This window comes from Ostreococcus tauri, assembly GCF_000214015.3.
Source record: "Ostreococcus tauri WGS project CAID00000000 data, contig chromosome 01, whole genome shotgun sequence".
In the NCBI taxonomy this organism is placed as follows: domain Eukaryota; kingdom Viridiplantae; phylum Chlorophyta; class Mamiellophyceae; order Mamiellales; family Bathycoccaceae; genus Ostreococcus; species Ostreococcus tauri.
The window spans coordinates 433,910-453,275 of NC_014426.2; the positions used below are offsets into that span (position 1 = coordinate 433,910).

At 56.6% G+C, this 19,366-nt stretch overlaps 12 protein-coding genes across 12 annotated transcripts; 6 read left to right on the forward strand and 6 right to left on the reverse strand.

Moving 5' to 3' along the window:
• Positions 1-6: 6 nt before the first annotated feature.
• Positions 7-2,499, reverse strand: OT_ostta01g02770 (Isochorismatase-like; the record flags this gene model as incomplete). Its single annotated transcript, XM_003074291.1, has 1 exon — positions 7-2,499. One exon carries the CDS (start codon positions 2,497-2,499, stop codon positions 7-9), a length of 2,493 nt encoding a protein of 830 aa, XP_003074338.1.
• A 317-nt stretch (positions 2,500-2,816) lies between these two features.
• Positions 2,817-5,123, forward strand: OT_ostta01g02780 (Armadillo-type fold; the record flags this gene model as incomplete). Its single annotated transcript, XM_003074292.1, has 1 exon — positions 2,817-5,123. One exon carries the CDS (start codon positions 2,817-2,819, stop codon positions 5,121-5,123), a length of 2,307 nt encoding a protein of 768 aa, XP_003074339.1.
• A 287-nt stretch (positions 5,124-5,410) lies between these two features.
• On the forward strand, positions 5,411-6,577 carry OT_ostta01g02790 (Sulfotransferase; the record flags this gene model as incomplete). Its single annotated transcript, XM_003074293.1, has 1 exon — positions 5,411-6,577. The coding sequence occupies one exon, from the start codon at positions 5,411-5,413 to the stop codon at positions 6,575-6,577; it is 1,167 nt and encodes a 388-aa protein (XP_003074340.1).
• A 165-nt stretch (positions 6,578-6,742) lies between these two features.
• Positions 6,743-8,248, forward strand: OT_ostta01g02800 (unnamed product; the record flags this gene model as incomplete). Its single annotated transcript, XM_022985334.1, has 1 exon — positions 6,743-8,248. The coding sequence occupies one exon, from the start codon at positions 6,743-6,745 to the stop codon at positions 8,246-8,248; it is 1,506 nt and encodes a 501-aa protein (XP_022838222.1).
• Positions 8,249-8,283: 35 nt separating this feature from the next.
• OT_ostta01g02810 (CS domain) lies at positions 8,284-8,754 on the reverse strand (the record flags this gene model as incomplete). The annotated part of the gene is made up of 1 exon (XM_003074295.1): positions 8,284-8,754. The coding sequence occupies one exon, from the start codon at positions 8,752-8,754 to the stop codon at positions 8,284-8,286; it is 471 nt and encodes a 156-aa protein (XP_003074342.1).
• A 633-nt stretch (positions 8,755-9,387) lies between these two features.
• On the reverse strand, positions 9,388-9,945 carry OT_ostta01g02820 (unnamed product; the record flags this gene model as incomplete). Its single annotated transcript, XM_003074296.1, has 1 exon — positions 9,388-9,945. One exon carries the CDS (start codon positions 9,943-9,945, stop codon positions 9,388-9,390), a length of 558 nt encoding a protein of 185 aa, XP_003074343.1.
• Positions 9,946-10,020: 75 nt separating this feature from the next.
• On the reverse strand, positions 10,021-11,047 carry OT_ostta01g02825 (Nucleotide-binding, alpha-beta plait; the record flags this gene model as incomplete). The annotated part of the gene is made up of 2 exons (XM_022985335.1): positions 10,021-10,827; positions 11,033-11,047. 2 exons carry the CDS (start codon positions 11,045-11,047, stop codon positions 10,021-10,023), a joined length of 822 nt encoding a protein of 273 aa, XP_022838223.1.
• An 88-nt stretch (positions 11,048-11,135) lies between these two features.
• OT_ostta01g02830 (E3 UFM1-protein ligase 1) lies at positions 11,136-13,337 on the reverse strand (the record flags this gene model as incomplete). The annotated part of the gene is made up of 1 exon (XM_003074298.1): positions 11,136-13,337. The coding sequence occupies one exon, from the start codon at positions 13,335-13,337 to the stop codon at positions 11,136-11,138; it is 2,202 nt and encodes a 733-aa protein (XP_003074345.1).
• Positions 13,338-13,972: 635 nt separating this feature from the next.
• OT_ostta01g02840 (Glutathione S-transferase, N-terminal) lies at positions 13,973-15,667 on the forward strand (the record flags this gene model as incomplete). Its single annotated transcript, XM_003074299.1, has 1 exon — positions 13,973-15,667. The coding sequence occupies one exon, from the start codon at positions 13,973-13,975 to the stop codon at positions 15,665-15,667; it is 1,695 nt and encodes a 564-aa protein (XP_003074346.1).
• Positions 15,668-15,830: 163 nt separating this feature from the next.
• Positions 15,831-17,111, forward strand: OT_ostta01g02845 (Mannosyltransferase, DXD; the record flags this gene model as incomplete). The annotated part of the gene is made up of 1 exon (XM_003074300.1): positions 15,831-17,111. One exon carries the CDS (start codon positions 15,831-15,833, stop codon positions 17,109-17,111), a length of 1,281 nt encoding a protein of 426 aa, XP_003074347.1.
• A 135-nt stretch (positions 17,112-17,246) lies between these two features.
• Positions 17,247-18,203, forward strand: OT_ostta01g02847 (Glutathione S-transferase, N-terminal; the record flags this gene model as incomplete). Its single annotated transcript, XM_003074301.2, has 1 exon — positions 17,247-18,203. One exon carries the CDS (start codon positions 17,247-17,249, stop codon positions 18,201-18,203), a length of 957 nt encoding a protein of 318 aa, XP_003074348.2.
• A 125-nt stretch (positions 18,204-18,328) lies between these two features.
• Positions 18,329-19,354, reverse strand: OT_ostta01g02850 (Serine/threonine-protein kinase, active site; the record flags this gene model as incomplete). Its single annotated transcript, XM_003074302.2, has 1 exon — positions 18,329-19,354. The coding sequence occupies one exon, from the start codon at positions 19,352-19,354 to the stop codon at positions 18,329-18,331; it is 1,026 nt and encodes a 341-aa protein (XP_003074349.2).
• Between the last annotated feature and the right edge of the window lie 12 nt (positions 19,355-19,366).

Below are 19,366 nucleotides of genomic sequence, written 5' to 3' on the forward strand. Positions count from 1 at the left end.
ACAACGTTAACGTGCCTTATGAATGCGACGCTCCGCCGAGGCCGGATGGACCTGTTGAGCCTTCTTTGAAACTGTGAATTGGCGACCACCCTGCCGAGCCAACGTTTCAGTGAGCGCAACTTGGACTAACGAGGTGACCCCCGGAATACCCTTTAAGGAAAACGTACCTAAATGGTCCACTAAGATATCTGGTAATCCTTTGTCCTCGTTTTGCAACATGCGCTCGAGTTCAACTTCTACACAGGTCACCTGTCCTCCGACTGCGACAGACATGACGCGCGCCGCGCGGTTCGCGGCTTCGCCGTAGTAATCTGCGAGACCTTCCGCTGGAATACGAATGCGCTTCAGCGGGCCGCTATGCATGCCCATGCGAACGGGAATGCCACGGACCCCTGTGGGTCCGACTCGCTCTCGCAATTCATCCGGCCAGATGGCTTGCTGAAGTGCAGCCTGGGCCTCGAGTGCAAACAACAGACCTTGCTTATAAGTGCTGAAGACATACATGTTATCACCGTTTGGTTCATATCCCCGGCAATCGTAGCCTCTACAATGCGGACGCATCATGACCTCACGTAGCGTCTCAAACATAACGCTAAGTCCCTTCTCCACGATCTTGACATCGAATATTTTACGCAATTCGTTGAGCCCAACTGCATGCGCATAGCACATGGTGACATCTCCCTCGGGGGCGTCATGGAAGGATGGTGTGAGTCTTCGAGTCGTATCGAGGGCCGCTCTGACGTTGGCACGACCAGCAAGCTCTTCGGGATATACCTCTTTCAGTCTTTGTGGGACGCTAAATGCGCTCATCTCGTGAAAGCCCTGATCAAAGAGGACGTACGGAATGTCTATGTGAGACAAGGGCAATGTTGCTTGGGAGAGAAGAATCCCGCCTCCAACGCCGGCATCCGCGACGCTTGTCGTCTCCTTGAGCACGTTGCCTTCATACACAATCTTACCGTGATGTTTGATGCATTTGTCAACCCGACCGCAGTGTATGCCCATGCGCACTCGGAGACCGCTGAAAGTGCCAAATTCCTGCATGGTTCCTTTGGTGACGTTGTGGCACTCTTGAGGCCACGGTGCGTTCATGAGATCCATCTGAACTTGGAGCGCCCAAGATAAAGCATCGTCGACGGTATGGAATGCCACGAGAAAGGCATCGCCTCGCACGAGAAGCTCATAGCCAAAGTGCTTTTTCATACTTTGTCTCAAACATTCATCGTGCAGTTTCATGATGACGTTCTTCATCAAGTCACCCTTGCCGAGCTCACCCATTCTCTCCCAAAGCTCACTCGAGCCTTCGATGTCCGTTTCTGCGAGAACTACAAAGTCAGTTGGAGGCCCGCGCGCCTTGTGGCGATTATTGTATGATTCAATGATGTCTTTGCGGAATACGATGAGAGCACCAAGAATGGATAAAATTGTGACAGCCGTGGCGATGCCGTTACTGATTGGACGAGGTTTACACCGTCCGTAGGGCTTCGCCGAAGTATCGCAAACCATGTCCCCGTCGCAATCAGAGTCTGAATCGCAAGTTCCGATGCAAAGTTCGCCGAGAGCTTCGTCAACGTTGGTGGCGGCGACGATGCTTGCTCCACGAGCGATGGCCTCCGCTTTCACAATGCCACTTCCGCTCTGCGGAGATGAGAGATAATAATCACCCGGTTCGTCGAAAACCCCACGGACTCCTGCTGCGACGAGGATCGATTGCTTCAGGGTGTTGTTCTGGGACGATAAAATATCCCAAAGCGTGTTCTTCACCACCATATCTGTCGCAAGACCCATAATGAAGACGCGATCTATGTTGTAGTCGCTCAAAATCTTCTCCATCGTCCGTCCGCTGTCACCTTCGGTGGCTTGAAACATACTGTAGGAGTCCCGATCGCGCGCTGCAGACGTCTGCAACGTCATCGTTTCCTTCGGTACGTGCAGAAATGGATCCAAATCCGCACCAAAGCTACCTTCCACGCAGTGCGGAGGCCACTGAAAGTATCGGCTCTGCTCAAAATCGCGCGACGATATCTCGTCCACACACCGATTCGACGAATCGAACACCACTTGCGGGACGCTCGAGCCACTAACACACAGACCTTGCAGGCCTTCACATCCCCACACGCAATCCAGAGTTCGCTTCCCGCCCTTGCCGAACGTGCAAAAGCTGCAGTGTTTCTCTGGGTGTCGATCGAGCGTCACCATCAACCGGCTCCCTCGAGCCGACCCCGCGGCGAGCCAATCGTTCGTCACACCGACAACCTCTTGTCCATCCTTCACGGCCAACGCGCCTCTCCGCACCGTCCGACCATTATCGGTCGTCGCGCTCGCCGGTATCGTCCTCGCCGCCACGCTTTGTTTTGCGTACGACCCATCCGCCTCTCTCGCGTCCATGAAGTCGTTCTGCACGCACACCGCCACGACGGCGTCTCGCTCGCTCAACTCCAAGCACTTCGAAGCGCCCTTGATCTTCGTCTCCGCGCCTACTCCGACGAGAGCGCTCATCAGAAGCCCAACGACGCACGTCAACACCTCCGAGCGCCGCGAGCGCGCTCGAGGGCGTCCTCTCGCACCTCCTCGCGCCCGTCCTCCGTCGCCTTCGACCGCGCGCGAGGGCGACGCGCGCGGTCTCGATCGCCGTCCTCGATCGCCCGTCATCGCTCGCTCGCCCTCTTGCGCCCGTCGTCCACGTCCACGCGCGAGGCGTGGACGATCGTCCACGATCTGCAGTCGCCGTCGCCCGCTGGGCGGGTCTCGGCGGAGACGTATAATTCTCACCACCGCGCGATCGATGCGTCAGTTCCGATCGCGTCGTCGTCGTCATGGTGCTCGCGGGGACGTTCGCGACGCTCGGACGTTCGTCGACGTCCATCGCGCGCGCGCGCGCGAGGTCTCGAAGGAGCGCGCGATTGTCGTCGTCGTCGTGGTCGAACGCGCGAGCGGGACGACGTCGCATCGCAGCGGGCGCGATCGCGGGCGATGAGGACGTGGCGAAGAGCGCTCGTGCGCCCGGGGTGCTGTATGACGATGCGTTCGTGGGGAGCGACGATGCGTTCGAGTCTAAGCTCGAACACAACGCGGCGGTGCTGCGGAGATTCGTGGAGGCGCTCGAGGGCGGAGCCGAGTGCTCAGACGACGAGTGCGGAGTGGACGAAACTAACGAGGCGGCGGAGTGGATCAGACAGACGTTGGTGCGACGAATCGAGACAGGAGGAAAACTACAACCGGCGCAGGCGCAGATTTTACTCGGGGACGTCGTTGAAAATCTGTGCACGTTGGCGCACGAGGGCAGCGTTGAGGCGCTGTGCGCGCTGCAGGCGGTGTGCTATCGAAATGCGTCGGCATGTTGGAAGGTGGGGAACTCGCATAATATGTTCGCTTACTTTCGCACGATGTGCATGGAAGGCGTCGAGGAACCGATTCGGTGCTCCGCTTTCTTCCTCGCGTCGACACTCGTGGCGTTCAACGAAGATTTGCATCGAGTGGTGGCGAAGTCACGCTTCACTCCCGTCTTGATGCAGATGCTGCAAAACAAGTGCCAGAGCATCGAGGCTTGCGACATGGAGTGGCGTGACGTCCGGGGATTGAGCGAGTGCGATCATGGATTGAACTGCGTGCGGAACTTGAGTCAAAATCCGTCGCAAACAAAGCTGTTGGTCTCCAACGGAGCTGTTGAACTTTGCGGTAGTTTTTTGAAGACTCACACTGGCGTCGGGAGGGTGAACGCAGCCATTTCGATCGCTAACTTAATCGGTCGCGGGGACAATGACGAGCGATTGAACGCTGATGAAACTATTATGGAGGAGATCGTTGACCTCTTCCGAAAGGCTATTGACGGGCAGTCTTACGATAATCTGAAGCACACGGTTTGGAAGTATACGCAGGGCATCGCCAATGTGGCAACCATGGAGGCGGCAAAGCCGAGGCTCGCAAAGGCTGGAGTGATACCGCTACTCGTCCGTGTGCTTCGCGAAAAACAGCATCAATGGGACCGAGCCTCGTTCTGGGCCGCGAGCGCGTTATGGAACCTCGCGTTTGATGATGATGTCAAGGCACAGGTAGTCGCCGAACCAGGAGTGTTTGAAGCACTTGAAGAGGCGAGGAGACTTGGAAGCGAGAATACGAAGATGAAAGCCCGCGGCGCTTTATGGATGCTTAAACCGCCCGAAGAGGAAACCAAGAAGGAAGATGGGACGACGCAGAACGTCGGTCTGAGCCAAGAAGATATGCAAAAGCTTGGCGCTATTGAGAACGCAAAAGCGCAAGTCATGCTCTCGTATGAGTGGCACCACCAAGCTCAAGTCATGCAACTGAAGGAGCAACTCAACGCCCGAGGTTTCAACGTTTGGATGGATGTCGATCGTATGATGGGATCGACTTTAGAAGCCATGGCTGCCGCTATCGAGTCCTCTGATGCCATTATTATGTGTATCTCTGGTCGCTACAAGGAGTCCCAAGCGTGTCGCACCGAGGCAGAATATGCATACACTCGAAAGAAGACGTTGATTCCAGTGAAAGTCGAAAAAGGCTACAGTCCGGACGGTTGGCTTGGTATTCTCGTCGGAAGCAAACTTTATTACAACGTATATAACTCAGACATGATGACGCAAGCTATTCCTGGAATCGTCACCGCTGTTGAGGCTATCCACAATGACGCGAAGGCGCCGAAATTCTTGCAAAAGGGAGCTGGTGAGGTGGTTCCGGACGCTCGTGGTGACATGTCCGCGGATGCTGCTTCTGCACCACCAGCACCAACATCGTCTACGACGTCATCGTCCCAAGGGGTATCGGTACCGGTCGATGACGATGCCATGGAAAGATGGCTCAATGCTGTCGGTTTGACGGCGTACGTGCACGTGTTCAAGTACCAACACATCCAAGGTAAGACTTTATTGAAGATGCATCAAGAGCTCGGTCAGTTGTCGATGTCAGATCAACACCTGCTACTCCAGAATATCCTCGGTATTCAGTCGTACGGTCACAGGCTGCTCTTCCTGTCCGAAATTGAAGATTTGATTGGACCTCTCAACGGTGAGCTTCGTAAACTGGCTGAGCGCCCATCCGCTCCGCCTCCGATGCCGAGACCGAAACGCGGGGCTCCGAAGAGGAGCGGGGGAGGCAGAGAGTAAGCGGAGTAGCTTCCTCTTTCCTGTAACGTACATGCACCGCGCTCAGCGCTGAAACGTGTAATATGAGAGCATCTTACTATTCCATTGATCAGATTGCGAACAGCTCTCGTCCTGCCTTCGATCTCTCTTCACAACGCGCGGAGTACGTTTTGACGTCGTTATCTCGCCGAGCACGTTCGTAAACCGCAGCGACGGTCGATTCGACGTCGCTGTCTCCACAGCCTCTCTCTCTTGTTGTTGTCGACGTCGTCGCAATCGTCTACGCCGAAGGGTGTTACGGCGTCGTCATGGCGCGTGACGTCGAGTCCGCGGCCCTGCTCGACGCTTCGACGAGCGAAGCGACGAGCGACCGGCGAACGAAATGTTTTTCATTTGCACGCGTCGGCTCGGCGGCGCTCACGCTCGCACTCGGCGTCGCGGCGTGCGCCGGTCAAGCGCTGAATGAGCGGTCGCGGTCAGAGAGTGGACGACTTGCGAGCGGTCTGGGAGAAGCCGCCATCGTGGGTACATCTGTGGAGAAGACATTACGTTCCGCTTCGTGCGTATGGCGTCTCGAGCGTGCGGAGGCAGAGAACGCCCGATGCGATCCGATGGGTACGGATGTAGTGGTGGTGCCATCGCTGCGGGCAGTGTACGTGGACGTGACAAAGGCAGCGAGTGAGAGCATCCGCAAGAGGTTAACGGACGCGTTTCAAGCCACCTGGACGGATGAAAAGTATGTATTGAAGAGTAGTGGGTTAGGGCGATCGACGACAGCGTCACTGCCGGACGAGGTGTTGGACACGTATAAGTTTTTCACTTTCGTGCGCAATCCGAGTGAACGGTTTCTCTCTGGATATCGCCAGGCGTTTTGTCGCTCGATGTGTCAAGGGTGTGAGCGAGGTATGTCACCAACGCGTCCGCCGACGATTGAGCAAACGATCGACCTCTTGGAGATACTCAGAAGCAAGGCCAGCGGAAGCGTTGAGTTCTGCTCACATCGGCGCGGCGAGTCAATGCGCGACAGGGACTTCCTCACCAATCCTTGGTTGGATGAGCATCTCGAATCAATAATCTACAGGCTTTCTGGCGTCACTAAGCGCGGGACACACACGCCAATTCATTTTATTGGCCGCGTCGAAACTCTGAACGAAGACTGGGGACGGCTCATGGATGAACTCGGCGTTGACACCAACCATCCGGCTCGAGCACCTCTCGAACACGTCGAGCACGAGTGCTCAATTGCCGGACGCGAAGAATTCCTCAGTGCACAATCTGCGCTGTTCTACTCGCATTTGCTTAAGGGAAAACGGGCTCCAACGAAGGGAGAGCTCTTCGAGCCTGTTAGAGTGATGTATGACCGAGAGGGCAACCCGGTCGAAATTCCAACACCGTCCGTCAAACTCGGAGCCTACGTCAACCGCCTAAAGGCCTTGTACGAGGATGATTTTAGATGCCTAGGATACGCTAGTTAGTAGTGTAGTCGCACCACACGAGATAGTCAATCGTCACGCGCGCGCTCGGTGTGAACGTCTTGCTCGCTGCACTTAGCTCCTCGCAATATCCACGCTTCATTCGAACGTCAGCGCACGCGCGCACGCGGCGTCGACGCTTCGCTTTCGCTCGATTTACGGGCGTCGATGTCGGCTCCCTCTCGCCGTGGCGATGCGGTCGTCGACGAAGTCTCTCGACGAAGCAAACCGTTGAAACAAGAACCATCGAGCTCGGAAACGGACAGAACGCTCGCGTGTCCGAGCGACGACGAGCATCGACCGTGGGGGACGCCCACGAAGGAGGCGGTGGAGAGATTCGCGGAGGAGCTCGAGGTGGTGCTAGAGGAGAAGCGAAGGGCGGAGGAAAACGAGGCGAAAGCTCTTTGTCAAAGGCAAGAAGCGACACTCGCGTACGAGCGACAGAGAGCGCGAGCGTTGCAGAGCGCGAAGGAAGTGCACTTTGCACAAGGCGAGATTGTTCGGTTAACGAAGAAGATCAACGAGTTACATACAGTGATTAGGGGTCTGCGAGAGGAGTCTGCGAGTGTTCGCGAAAAGTTGAAGAAGGCTGAGCGACGCTTTGAGGAAGAACGAGGAAACGTCGAGGAGGCTCGGCGGATGATATCGGAGCAGCGAAAGGATTTACAAAGTGAGCGTCAAGCGCTCAAGTACAAAGACGCAGAGATTTCTCGCCTGCAATCTGCACTTCAAAAATTGAGCATGTCTGGGTACGGGAAGAGCGAAAACGTCAAAGAGGAGCAACACGCCAAGCGAATCGTAGAGTTAGAGAAGAAAATAGTACAGCTCGATGTGACGCTTTCGAGACAGCCAACTACTCCGGCGCGATCGAGCGATCGTGAACTAGAGCTCATCGTTCAAGAGCTCGCTCGTGAAGAGTTGAAATCTCGCACACACGCGGAAGCTGCCGAGAAGCTTGCGTTTGATTTACGCACGCAGCTTGATGCAAAAACGGCAGAAGTCATCAATTTACGTTCTCACTTCGAGCTTCTGGAGAAGCAGACGCCAATGTCGCGAGGTCGTCAAACTTACACGAGTCGAAGCGGTACATCGATTGAGGAGCTGGACTGCAATCTTCAGCAAAGCTGCGAATGGGCCGAGTTACTTTGCGAACGCCTTTCGACGGCGATGTCTTCGGGAGAGTTCTCTGCTCGCGCGACTCCACCTTCTCGACGGACGACGGGAACGCCCATGAGCGCGGTGAGCGATAATTCTGAGGAGCGAATTCGTGAGCTGCAAACAGCGCTCAATGAGCAGAACTCGAGACGCGATTCCGCGGAAAAGCTTGCGGCGAAAGCATCAGGTGAGGTCTCGGCGCTTCGACAAGCGCTGGTGACCGCAGAACGTATAGCATCTGCCGCAGCGGCGATGGCCCACACAAAAGGCATCACAGGAGCATACGTCGCAGGTACCTCACCGGCTTCGGATTTGATGACTCCCACTGCAAGTAGGCTGCCTTCTTTCGGGTACACAACGGTGACCACGGCTGCGACGAGTGGTGATCCCACAGATCTCATACACGAGCTAGAAAAGGCGCGTCATACCGCTGTCAAAGAGCGAAAACAAAGGGAGGATGCAGAGGAGACCATTCGACGTTGGTCGAAATTAGAGGATAGTTTCACACCTAGCCATTAAAACTAAAATTTATGTAGCTTAACGCTACTGGGAGGTCACGTGCACGCCAGTACACTCCACGGACATTTCCCAAATTTCACAATCTTGCACACCAGTCTCCTCCCATACTCGTCGATGAAACACTCGGATTGGTTCGGCCGAATTTCCATGGAGAGCTCGGCGACGGCGAACCTGTATCGACGCGTCCCGCGCAATTCGACGTTGAGACTGTGCGACCGAAACCCCGAGGAAATGATCGACATGTCCTCTTCTGGAAGCTCGACGCACACCCGTACCTCGCGTTCACCGTCTTCCCAAGCGTACTCTCTCAGGCTGACGACGTCCTCCCCATGATGGCCCGCGCCCAAGCCAAATATTTCCTCTCTCGCGTCGCCTCTCTTCCGGCTCTCCATCGCTCGCCGCACCGCGTCGTGCGCCGCTCGTCGCTCACAGATCAATCGCTTTTCCTCCTCCTCCTCCTCCTCCTCGCTCGAGAGCTCGATGGCGTCGAAGCGGGAGTAATCCATCTCGAGATCTCCGTCGCTCGGCGCGCGCGCACCTCTAAAAATGGAAGACGAAGAGTCGCATTCAAGGAGATCATTGTTCGTACTTTACATTTAATAAGAGTATGAATTGGCTACGGAGTTGTGATGGAAGATCAAGAGTCGCGAAGCTCTTCACTCTTCGACGCGCGTGCGACGCGGCGTGAGTCCGAAGCGCTGTCGGTGTGCGCGCGTGCGAGCGCGACCAATGCTCGCCACTTAAACACGAGTGGTAGATAGCATAGGCGCTCGTCGCGCCGTCGACGCGCCGGCAAGACGGTCGTGCACCCACGCCTTCGCACGATCGCGCCTCGAGGCGATCGACACGACGTGCCTCGTGTTCGCGCGAACGTCGGTGTGCGGCAAACGTTAGACACAGAAAACAAACAAGGTGCGTTGAAGATATTTTCAAGCATTCAATCGTTGTCGGCGCAAGAACTTTCGCCCGCTGGTACACGATCTTCGAGGCGCGCGCTCGGGGGCTGTCGAATTCTAAAGCGCTTTTCATAGGGCCTCCTCGTAGGTAGCGGGGCGTGTCCGAGGACACAGGGGAGGAATTGATTAGTGTATTGTGTATCGATCTTCGACTCGCGCCAACGCATACGCTAACACTCTCGCTCAGTACGATTCGTACGCCAACACATCTTCGTAATCGTACGGGTTCCCGCTCATCGTGAGCTTCTCAGTTGTCCCACGAGCTTTGAACTTTTTCAGCTTGAGAGGTAGCGGTTGCGATGCACCGACCGTGAGCTCTAGCTTGACCTCGTTCGCCCCGGGTTTGAGCTCCTTGATCGCACCTATCCGACCCGAATTCAGCACGTCATCGTTCGCCTGATCCTTCACGTTGCCGAAAACATCCGCGTTGTAGACATTATCCTTGCTTGGATTGGTCGCAGTGAAGCTAAGCGCTACGCACGATGCCTTGTACGTCCCGCTCCCCGGTACCCCTCCCGCCATGCCGCACGATGACTGCTCGATCGCACTCGCGTCTATTGAGATCTCCACCGTCTTCGCGAGCGCTGGAGAGGACGAAAGCGCGAGCACCGCGATTAGGCTCGCGAGCGCCCGTGAGCTCTCCGACGGCTCCACGCGAGTGACGACGGATCGCCGCGTCGTGGACGGCTGCGAAGTCGTCGCGGATGCGAGCACGGACGCGCACGAAAGCGTGATCGGCATAGCGCCGCGTGGGAAAGCGGGGTGAGCCGTCGGTTTGTGTTGCTCGAGTGTGTTTACGTGTGCTTACAACAGAGTTTAGATGGACGCAGACACTGGTTCTTCCGTCGCGGCGGGCGTCTCGGTCACCGCCGGCGTTTGCGTTGTCGTAGAAGTTTCCGTCGACTGAATGTCCGTCGGCCCACCGATGTTCGCCGTTGCCTTCGCCTCCGCCGCGACTGTCTTCATCTTGATTGACGCCGAAGTACTGAAGTCGCTGACAGTGGCCGCGGCGTCGCTAATGACCTTGTTTTGCATGGCTTTGTTTACCGCCATACCAGCGGCGTCCTTGCCCATTCCAACCACGGCGTTCGTCGTCGCCGAGATCTTCAGCGATCGATCGATCTCCTTTGCCTGAGCGTTCACCGTTGCCACCGTCTTTTTAACACCCTCCGTTACGCCAGCCTTTTCATCAAACTTCTTCACATTCGCGGTAAACTGAAGCTTGTCATCCAACGCCTTGATGTTTTGCTTTGTCTTCGCTGTGATCTGATTCCTCTCGTCGAAATCTTTCACCGCTTCAAGCGCCTGCTTGCCCGCCAAGAGCGTCTTACCGAGAAAGCCGGCAAACTTGCTCTCGAAGGTGTTCAGCTTCACGTCCTCGTTCGCGACGTCATCCGAGACCGGATACGCGCACTCAACGATGTTCAACGGATGATTTAGTAACAGGCATCCGTTTAGCAGCACCGCCGCGCTCACCGCCTCTTTATGCGTGAACTCAATCACTGCGCGTCGTCCGCCCGTCTTAGCGCTCCCGTCGAAGATGCGCACGCGCTCGATCTCCCCAGCCGTGCTGAAAAACTCTCGAAGGTTCGACTCCTCCGCGCTCGGCGCCACGTTCGTAACCTGTTCACAATGTATTCGCGCACGCGATTCGATGTCATTAGTCAAAGGGCGCGATCGACGGGGAGGATCTCGCTAAACAACCCAACGGTGCCGAGCGAAAGATGAGATTCTTCGCGCACGCGTCGACGGCGCGATTGGTCGACGGGGCACGTCGTGACGCGGCGGAACGCGCATGATTATATTCGTTTGACGTTATCGCGCGTACCGTGATGGCGGACATGACGACGAGGGTGCTCGCGCAAGGCGAGCTGTGCGGAAGAGGTGGCTCGTGCGGTTGCGTGAGTGCTGCGAGCGCTTCTATATGTACACTAATGATCATTCTGCGACGCGTCGGCATCGGCACTTGAAAAAACGGCGTCCTTGAGAGCGTCGATATCGACCGTGGGCGATGCGGGGGACGATCCAGAGAGCTCTTCGACCACTCTAGCGATGGCGTTTCGGACGACGTTTCGGCGAGCAGTTTCAAGGCTCTCGCCGCACGCCTCGAGCGCGGGAACAAGGGATCTTCCGGTGATGGCGACGACTTTGCCACGCGTGACGGCGACCAAATACGGCACAGCGATGAGCAATGCCTTTGCGACGTCTCGTTCGGCGCTGAGCTGATCTTCGAGACCTTTTTTGTGTGCTTGAAGGATCGACCGCGCCGCCGCTCTGTTCATTGAAGGAAGACGAATGCCAAAAGCCTCCGCGAGCGTCGCGACGCGCTCCACGACGTCCACCGGAGACTTGCCACTCTTTATTGACTCCAAGAGAGCGCGTCCGAGCGGTTTACCGTCGGCTGGATAGTTTGGAAAACTTTCCACTATGCCAGAGCGCCACTTGTCGGTGAGTGGCGCCGTGACATCACAGTCGTCCACGGCCTTCTCCATTTGTGAGCGCAGAAATGCATCAGCACATGGCAAAGCGTACTGTCGACAAGTGTACTTCACGGCATGCACGTCATTGGCTAGTACTTCTTCCGTACCCTTGGAAATGAGCGCCGCGGTGGGGTACAATTCCAAAAATCTCTTAGCAGCAAGCTCTCGCGACATTTTCAATTTGTCGCCAAAGTTGTCGATGGCAAAAGACACACGCTCGTTGAACTCAGCACTAGCGAACGTCCTAAACATCTTCGTGAGCTCTCGCACGAGTTCATCATCAGCTTCAGGAACGACCCGTCGCATACTCCCGGTGATGTCGGAATCTTTCAACACGTGCAAAGATGTAGACAGTTTGTTTCCTTGAGCGTTAGACTTGAGCGGTAGACCTTGATCGCCCGCCAACGCATCGTCTCGAGCACGATGACCCTTTGAATCCTTTTTGCCTTTTTTCGGTCCCTTTGCGTAGATCTTCTCCTCAGTTGAGGCAGAAGCTCCTGTCGAAACGAGCATTCCCTTCAATGCATCTAAGTCCGCCCCATTCTCACGCAAAACGTTCTCCGCCGTCGACTGTCCGACTCGTTTCGCATTCTCGATGCATTTCTTCACTAGATGATTGGTTACGACGTAATCTCCAACGCTTGCGCTGCTTTTTAGCACGGATGTGTGTGCGAGCACCTCTGAACCGAGACCATCTGGCAAGGCGTCGGCGATTCGACAGTATCCGTCTTCAGCTAGCGCCTCTCTGATGGAGATTTCAAGCTGCTCTAACACCCTTTTCGCGACGAAGTAAGATCCAAAATCCACATATCCACCATCTATTACCGTGATGATGGATTTTGTCTCCTCCGCGTCGATTCCCAAGGCTGCCCCCATGGCGACGGTCACAATACCGTGCCGTTCGTACGCTTCTCTTAGTTTCTTCCGCTGCGCGATCAAGTGCACCTCCGGATACCAAAATCCAGCGTTCATCGTACCCTGCGCCTTCTTAGACTTGATGACATCGCTTAGCAACTTTGCTGCGAGTTGCGCGCCAGAGTCCACTAAACCATCATTGTCGCCAAGCGCCAAACTGAGCACTGCCTCTTTCGAGGTCGGCGCCGTACACTCGCCTAACGCGTCTTGAATACGCTCCGCAAGTCGATCGACGTAAGCCGGTGTGTACACTAACGATCCCTCCAACTTTGCTTCGATTGACGCGCCTACGCGCTCGCGCAAGACGCGCGAGACCAATTCCGAGCTCAGCGAAAACTTCCTCGCGCAATCCCTGATCGACGTCACTCCGCTCGTTCGCAGCGTCTCCACGATCTCGTGAACAACGGTAGAAAAGTAATCCTCGGTCATGAGTTCTCCCTCCAAGAACCGCGCGCCTAACTCTTTGTCTCTCGCCAACGCCTTGAGCTCGCGTTCGCAGTCCCCTACGTCCACCTCGAGCGCCATCGCGATCGCTGTCGTCGTCGCCCGTCCACCCCGTCGCAGTAACTCCGCGCGCGCATCCTCACGCAACCGATCGCGCGTCACCACACCTCGTTTCGCGTCGCTCACGATGAGAGAACCAAAGTCCAGGATGTCCAGCTCGCGCATCTTCGAGACGAGCGCGACGACGTCCTCCGCCGTCAATGCGTCGGCGTCTTCGCCATGCATCGGCGTCATCGCTATGAAACGACGCAGCGGCGTCCTCCCTCGCACGTTTCCCTCGCGTCGCGCGAGATCCCGCGCCCACGTGTGCCGAGCGCGAGCACGAGTGCGCGTCCGCCTGGACGCACCCACGGCGTCCGCCTGGACGCACCGCGACGCTTCGCATTCTCTTTCGCGACACACGCGAGGGACGCCGAAATTGCGAAAAAAACGCCGGTTCGCCTTCCTGATTTTTCAGCCATCCATCGCGCGAGTCCTGAACCACGAATTTGCCACGCATCCGAGTCAGAAAACGGAAAACGCGAAGAGACCGCGCGCGGGCGTCGACGGGCGCGAAAACGCGCGATTGCGCGCGCGGGTCCGCTCGCGCGCGGTCGCCGCGTGCGCGTCAGTGCGCGTCGCGGCCGACGCGCGATCGACCATCGGTGCAGACTGTGTTCGCACCACCGTCGTTCGCGCGCGCGCCGACGCGTCACGGCGAGACGGCGCGCGGGAGAGGGCGCGCGATCGATCGCGCGGGAATCGCGGCGGGACCGCGCGCGGACGATCGGTCGACCGATCGCGGCGTTCGATCCGAGCGGTGTTCGCGGTGCGAAGAGACGCGCGGGGTGACGCGGAGGGCGACGCGTGCGATTGGATCGACGCGCGCGATGACACCGAGCGAACGAACGGTTGAAAGCGCGACGGATGAGCAAACGCGCGCGGCGGCGTTCAGAGCGCGCGTGGAGGCGCAGTGCGAGGCGGTCCGGGACGAGGCAAGACGCGCGACAGAGAAGGCGAAGGAATTGTTCGAGAGATACGATTCCTCGGGAGCGACGGCGAGCGAAGAGAGAGCAACGCAGATGGAGACGCGACCGGAGGCGCCGCCGGCAACGCCGGTTGAGAGATCAGGCGTTGCCCGCTCCATGAGCGCTGACGCCGAAGAGCTCGTCAGGGCGCTGCTGCAGAGTCGACGCGAGCGCGAGGAGCAGGAGACAACGGCCGAACGCGTGGGATCGGATAACGACGTAGCCAGTCCGGATCCCCTGAATTATGGATTCGAACAAGCACAACTTCGAGCTGAGCTGGAAAAAGTACGAGGCGAAGTCATCGTGGAAAGACTGAAGCTCGAGGCGCTCAAGAGGGAGACCAAGGACGCACTCACGGCGCGCGTCGTGGTGACGTCCAACGATGAAGACAAAGACGTAGAGAATAAGATAAATTCAACGCGCACGCGACTATCACTCTTAGAGGACGAAGAGGCGCGTTTGGCGGAGAACTTGGAGTACCAACGAAAGAACTCCGCGTGCGTTCGCAAGGCGTGTCAAGAGGAGGAGAAACGGTTGCGTAAGCATCTGGATGAGGTCAGAGCGGAGGTCGAGAACGAGACCGCGCACATGCAAAAGTTGAAATCTGATACGCAAGTCGCGGCGAATATTCTCGAAGAGCACGAGTCTTACATAGAAAAGGTGCGATCCGAGCTTGAGGAGCTTGAGAGGGCTGTTGAATCCAAGTCGGCAATGCTGAGAGAGCTCGACGGAGATCAGAGCACACTTGAGCAGGAGTTGGAGGAGGTGCGAGCTCAGCTCGATCAACAGCGCGAGTTGGGTACACAGTTGTTGGAACAAGAGCAACAGGCCAGAGATACCGCTGAAAAAGCGACGGAGGCGCTGAAGACAGAAGTCGAGCAACTCAAGGAGGAGAAGATCCGATGCGAAGCGGACATCGAGAAATCTCAGGAGGCGCTTGCTGAGGCGGTTCAGCTTCTTCAACTCGCGAAAGAGACGGCTGAGAGAGAAATGTCATGGAACATGATGAACGCGATGACGCCACAGTCCTCGTGTCAAGTCAGTCGCCTCAGATCCGATATTTTTGACAGCGCGCACAACACGCCACACGAAAGTCCGATTATGGACGTCAGAGGGCGGCGTCTGTTTGATGACAGTCCCACGCCCGCATCTGAAGAAGAAAAGGCATACTACCGTTTGATGATGATCGAAAAAGCGGCCAAAGACGCGGATGTTCGTCGTGCAGCGTCCGAGACGGCCGCACAGAATGCAGAAATACGTCTGCGAAGAATGGTTGACTTCATGAATCGCGTCGGCAGGTCACCTTCGTCGACAGCTTGCTCGACGCCTTCTAGACCGGCCTCTCCGCTCTGCATGGACTACCCTATCTATCAATGCTCACAGACAGCCAGCGTTATCAACTCCCTGGAGTCTCTTCGCACTCAGCTCAATTTTAGGGCAAAGCAAAGCGACGCACAGTCGGAGCAAAAGGCGTCTTGGCGCGCTGCAAGCACGCCTCGAGAGGAACTCCGCTCGAAGCTCGATCAACTTGTCGCAGAGATCAGGCGAGCACGTTAAAGTAACTATACTAGCATAGCAACTTTGAAGTTGAACACTGTCCATCTCGACACCGCGGACGCGTGCTTGCGCTTGAAGCGTTCCAGTACTGCCGCAACTGTTTCGGCACGCGTCGCCAAACAAGTCCCACAGCGCGGCGCTCGGTTACAGAGCGCCACCGCCGATGGCACCGCGTCCGCGCGACGGCCTAGGCGTCACCTTTCTCCTCGCGGTCGCCCTTCGCATCGTACTCATCGCGTGGAGCGTCTACCAGGACAAAAACTTCGCTGTCAAGTACACGGACATCGATTACTTCGTCTACACCGACGCCGCTCGACACGTCGCGCGCAGAGGATCTCCGTACGAGCGCGCGACGTATCGATACCCGCCGCTCTTAGCGGCGCTGTTAACACCGAACGTCTTCGTGCACGAGTGCTTCGGGAAGGTGCTGTTCGGTGTGTTGGATGTCGTCGTGGGCGTGCTCTTGGTAAAAATATTACGTCTTCGAGGTGCGAGCGCGCGGGAGCTCAAACACGCGGCGTGGTGTTGGTTATTCAATCCGTTCACGTGCACAATTAGCACCAGAGGGAGCTGTGAAGCGCTAACGGGAACTCTGGTGCTGTTGACGGTCGAAGCTCTGTTGGTGGGAAAGACGTCGAGAGCTGCAGTCGCATACGGCGCCCTCGTGCACTTCCGTCTCTATCCCATCATACACGTCGTGACATTCATCGCGTTCCTAAACGAGGATTACGATGGTAATCGTCCCCTGCTCGGAGGAGGTCGTTTCAGTTCAGTTCGATGGGTGACCGTTGAAAATGTGAAATTCGGACTCGTCTCCGCTGTGACGTTCTTGGCTCTCACCTGGGGTTCGTACGCCGCGTACGGTTCGGATTACATCAACGAGGCGATGTTGTACCATTTGCAAAGGAAGGACCACCGTCATAATTTCGCTTCAGCGTTTTATGGGGTTTATTTAGATTCGCATCAAGACGTGAGCGTGTCGCTCTCGACGGCGGCAGAGCTCTTGCACAGATTGGCGTCTAGTGCTCTACCATCGCTGATCGTCGTGAGTATTCTGGGTGTACGGTACGCGTGTGATCTTCCATTCGCACTTTTCTCGCAAACCCTCGCGTTCGTCGCTTTCAACAAGGTGGTCACGGCTCAGTATTTCGTTTGGTGGTTCATGCTCCTTCCGCTCCTGCTGCCCTCTCTTGCTCGAAGCGAGGGGCGCAAACAGGTTGGGTTCGCCATGATGATCTGGCTCATCGCCCAATTACACTGGCTCGCTTGGGCGTACGCTCTGGAATTCAAGGGTGCACAGGTGTTCGAGCCCCTTTGGCTCGCCTCGATGACTTTCTTCACTGCAAATGTTTCGTTGCTCGTCACCTTCGTTCGAACGCACTCTCTCGATCCGGTGTTGTCACGCGCCCGGCTTTCAACCGGATCGTCAAAAAAGTCATGTTGATGATCATTAGTTATTTAGTTCATTGTACTCGTATCGTAGCTCCTAGATCCGTAGAGACTCTCCGTAGTGACAACAAAAAGACCGCTCTCAAAAGGATGTTCGCACTACGCGTCGTCCCGCAGCCGTCCAATTCGGATGTTCGCCGCACGAGCGCCCGTGGCGTTGACCGCGAAAGCACTCAACGCGACAGACCGTCGCGACCGTCGCGTTCGCGTCGTCGCCAAAGCGAACGTCGACGCCCTGGCCCCGCCAGTGACCCACCGCGAGATGTTCTCCATCGCCGCCAAGCCTACAAAGGAGGTCAAGCCGACGACGGATTGGAAGAGCGTGGTGTCGTCTCCGTCCGCGGCGTTCACCGCCGGCTTCGTCGCGAGCGCGCTGATCGTCAAGGCGCACATCGCGGCCAAGAGCGGGTCCAAGCTGCGTAAGAGCAAGCCGATGCTTCGGTACTTTGATGCCAAGGGGGCGGCCGAGGTCATTCGCACGATCTTTGCCGCTACGGGCGTGGATTTCGAGGACTATAGGTACACGTTTTCCATGGACGGTCCCAAGCCGACGATTTGCGATCAGCATGGCGTGGATAAAGATGCTGGCGTGTTCAATTCGAACCTCAAGCGCTTGCCGGTTTTGGAGTTCCAGGGGCAACGCATCGGTCAGAGTCGCGCCATCGAGCGATTCGTGGCGAAAGATTTGGGTTTGATGGGTAAAGGCGCGTTGCAGGAGGCCGAAATCGATGCGTACTGCGAACACGTGCGCGATCTTCGAGAGGCGTACCAAAAGGTGAGAGGAAATCCTTTTGCTCCCACGACCCCGGAGATTGAAGCTGCAAAGGAGAAGTGGTACAACGAGACCATGAAGCAATGGATGGAAAAGATTGAATGTATTACCGGCGAAGGTGGTTATGCCATCGGAAGGAAGATGTCTCTCGCCGATATCGTGCTGTATTGCGCCCTGACGCAGTCTTTCAGCGACGGCGAGAAGGCGATGGCTGCGTGCGCTAACGCCCCAAAGGTTAGGGCCGTTGTGGACGAGGTTGGGCGGAACAAGGGCGTGCAAGAATGGTTACGCACGCGCCCGGATAACAGGTTCTAGGAACTGTCCTTTGCGAATGCACCAGTATCGCTGAGCCGGTGCAGTAGAGCTCTAGAGAATTTTTTATTTACACACGCCGTTCGGCAGTCTACTGAAACTTTTGCTTTTAGCACCTATCAACATGTTTAATAGTCGTCATCAAGATAACTTCCATCGTCTATCACTTCCCCATCAATTTCATCGTACCCCCATGGACTCGATGACTTCGCCGGTGGCTCGCGAGCGACGTCGATGACGGCGTTGATGTCATCAAGGCTTTGCAGCCCCTCCGTGTCCGGTGCCAGCGGTCCCGGTTGCTTCGGTCCGAGTGGCACGTTCGGTGACAAATCGTGCAAAAACCAGGGATGATGATAAATTCCAGCCACGGTAAGTCTCTTCCTCGGATCGACGTTGAAGATTTTCGTGAGCAAATCCTTGCACTCGTCTGTCATATCCTTAGGTAACGCAAACCTCGCTTGGAGAACGCGTTGCATCATTTTGTGCGAGTTGTTCGGATCTTGCGGGTCCGAGAACGGGTATCTCCCCACTAACATGACGTACAGTAAGACCCCACACGCCCAAACGTCCGAAGCCGCCCCGTCGTACGGCTGTGCCCCGCTGTACACCTCTGGGGAGATGTACGCCGGCGTCCCGATTTGTGTTTTTGGCTGGCTATCGAATCCGCCCTTTGAGAACCCGAAATCACAAATTTTCAGCACCGGCGTCGTCGTGAGATCCACCAACGTATTCTCGAGTTTCAAATCTCGGTGCGAGATTCGCATGTTGTGCAGATACTCCACCCCAGAGATGAGATGTTGGAAGAAATACCTCGCCTGCGACTCGGTGAACGAACCCTGCTGCTGCACGTACCCGAACAATTCCCCCCCGCCCACCGCCTCCATCGCCACCGCCAGGTGCGTCGGCGTCACTAACACCTCCTTAAACTTTACTATATTCGGATGCGACAGATTTCTGTGATTCGTAATCTCTCGCCGCACGTGTTCGGTGATCTTCTCCCCGCGCTCAATGTACTTCAGCGCGTACATCTTCCCCGTCGCCCGTTCGCGCATGAGCTTGGTGTACCCGTACGACCCCGTGCCGAGCAACGCGTCGTTCACCGCTTCGTACCGCGCGTCGTGATCGTTCTCGTTCACCGTCGTCGCCGACGCCATGTCGGCGTCGTC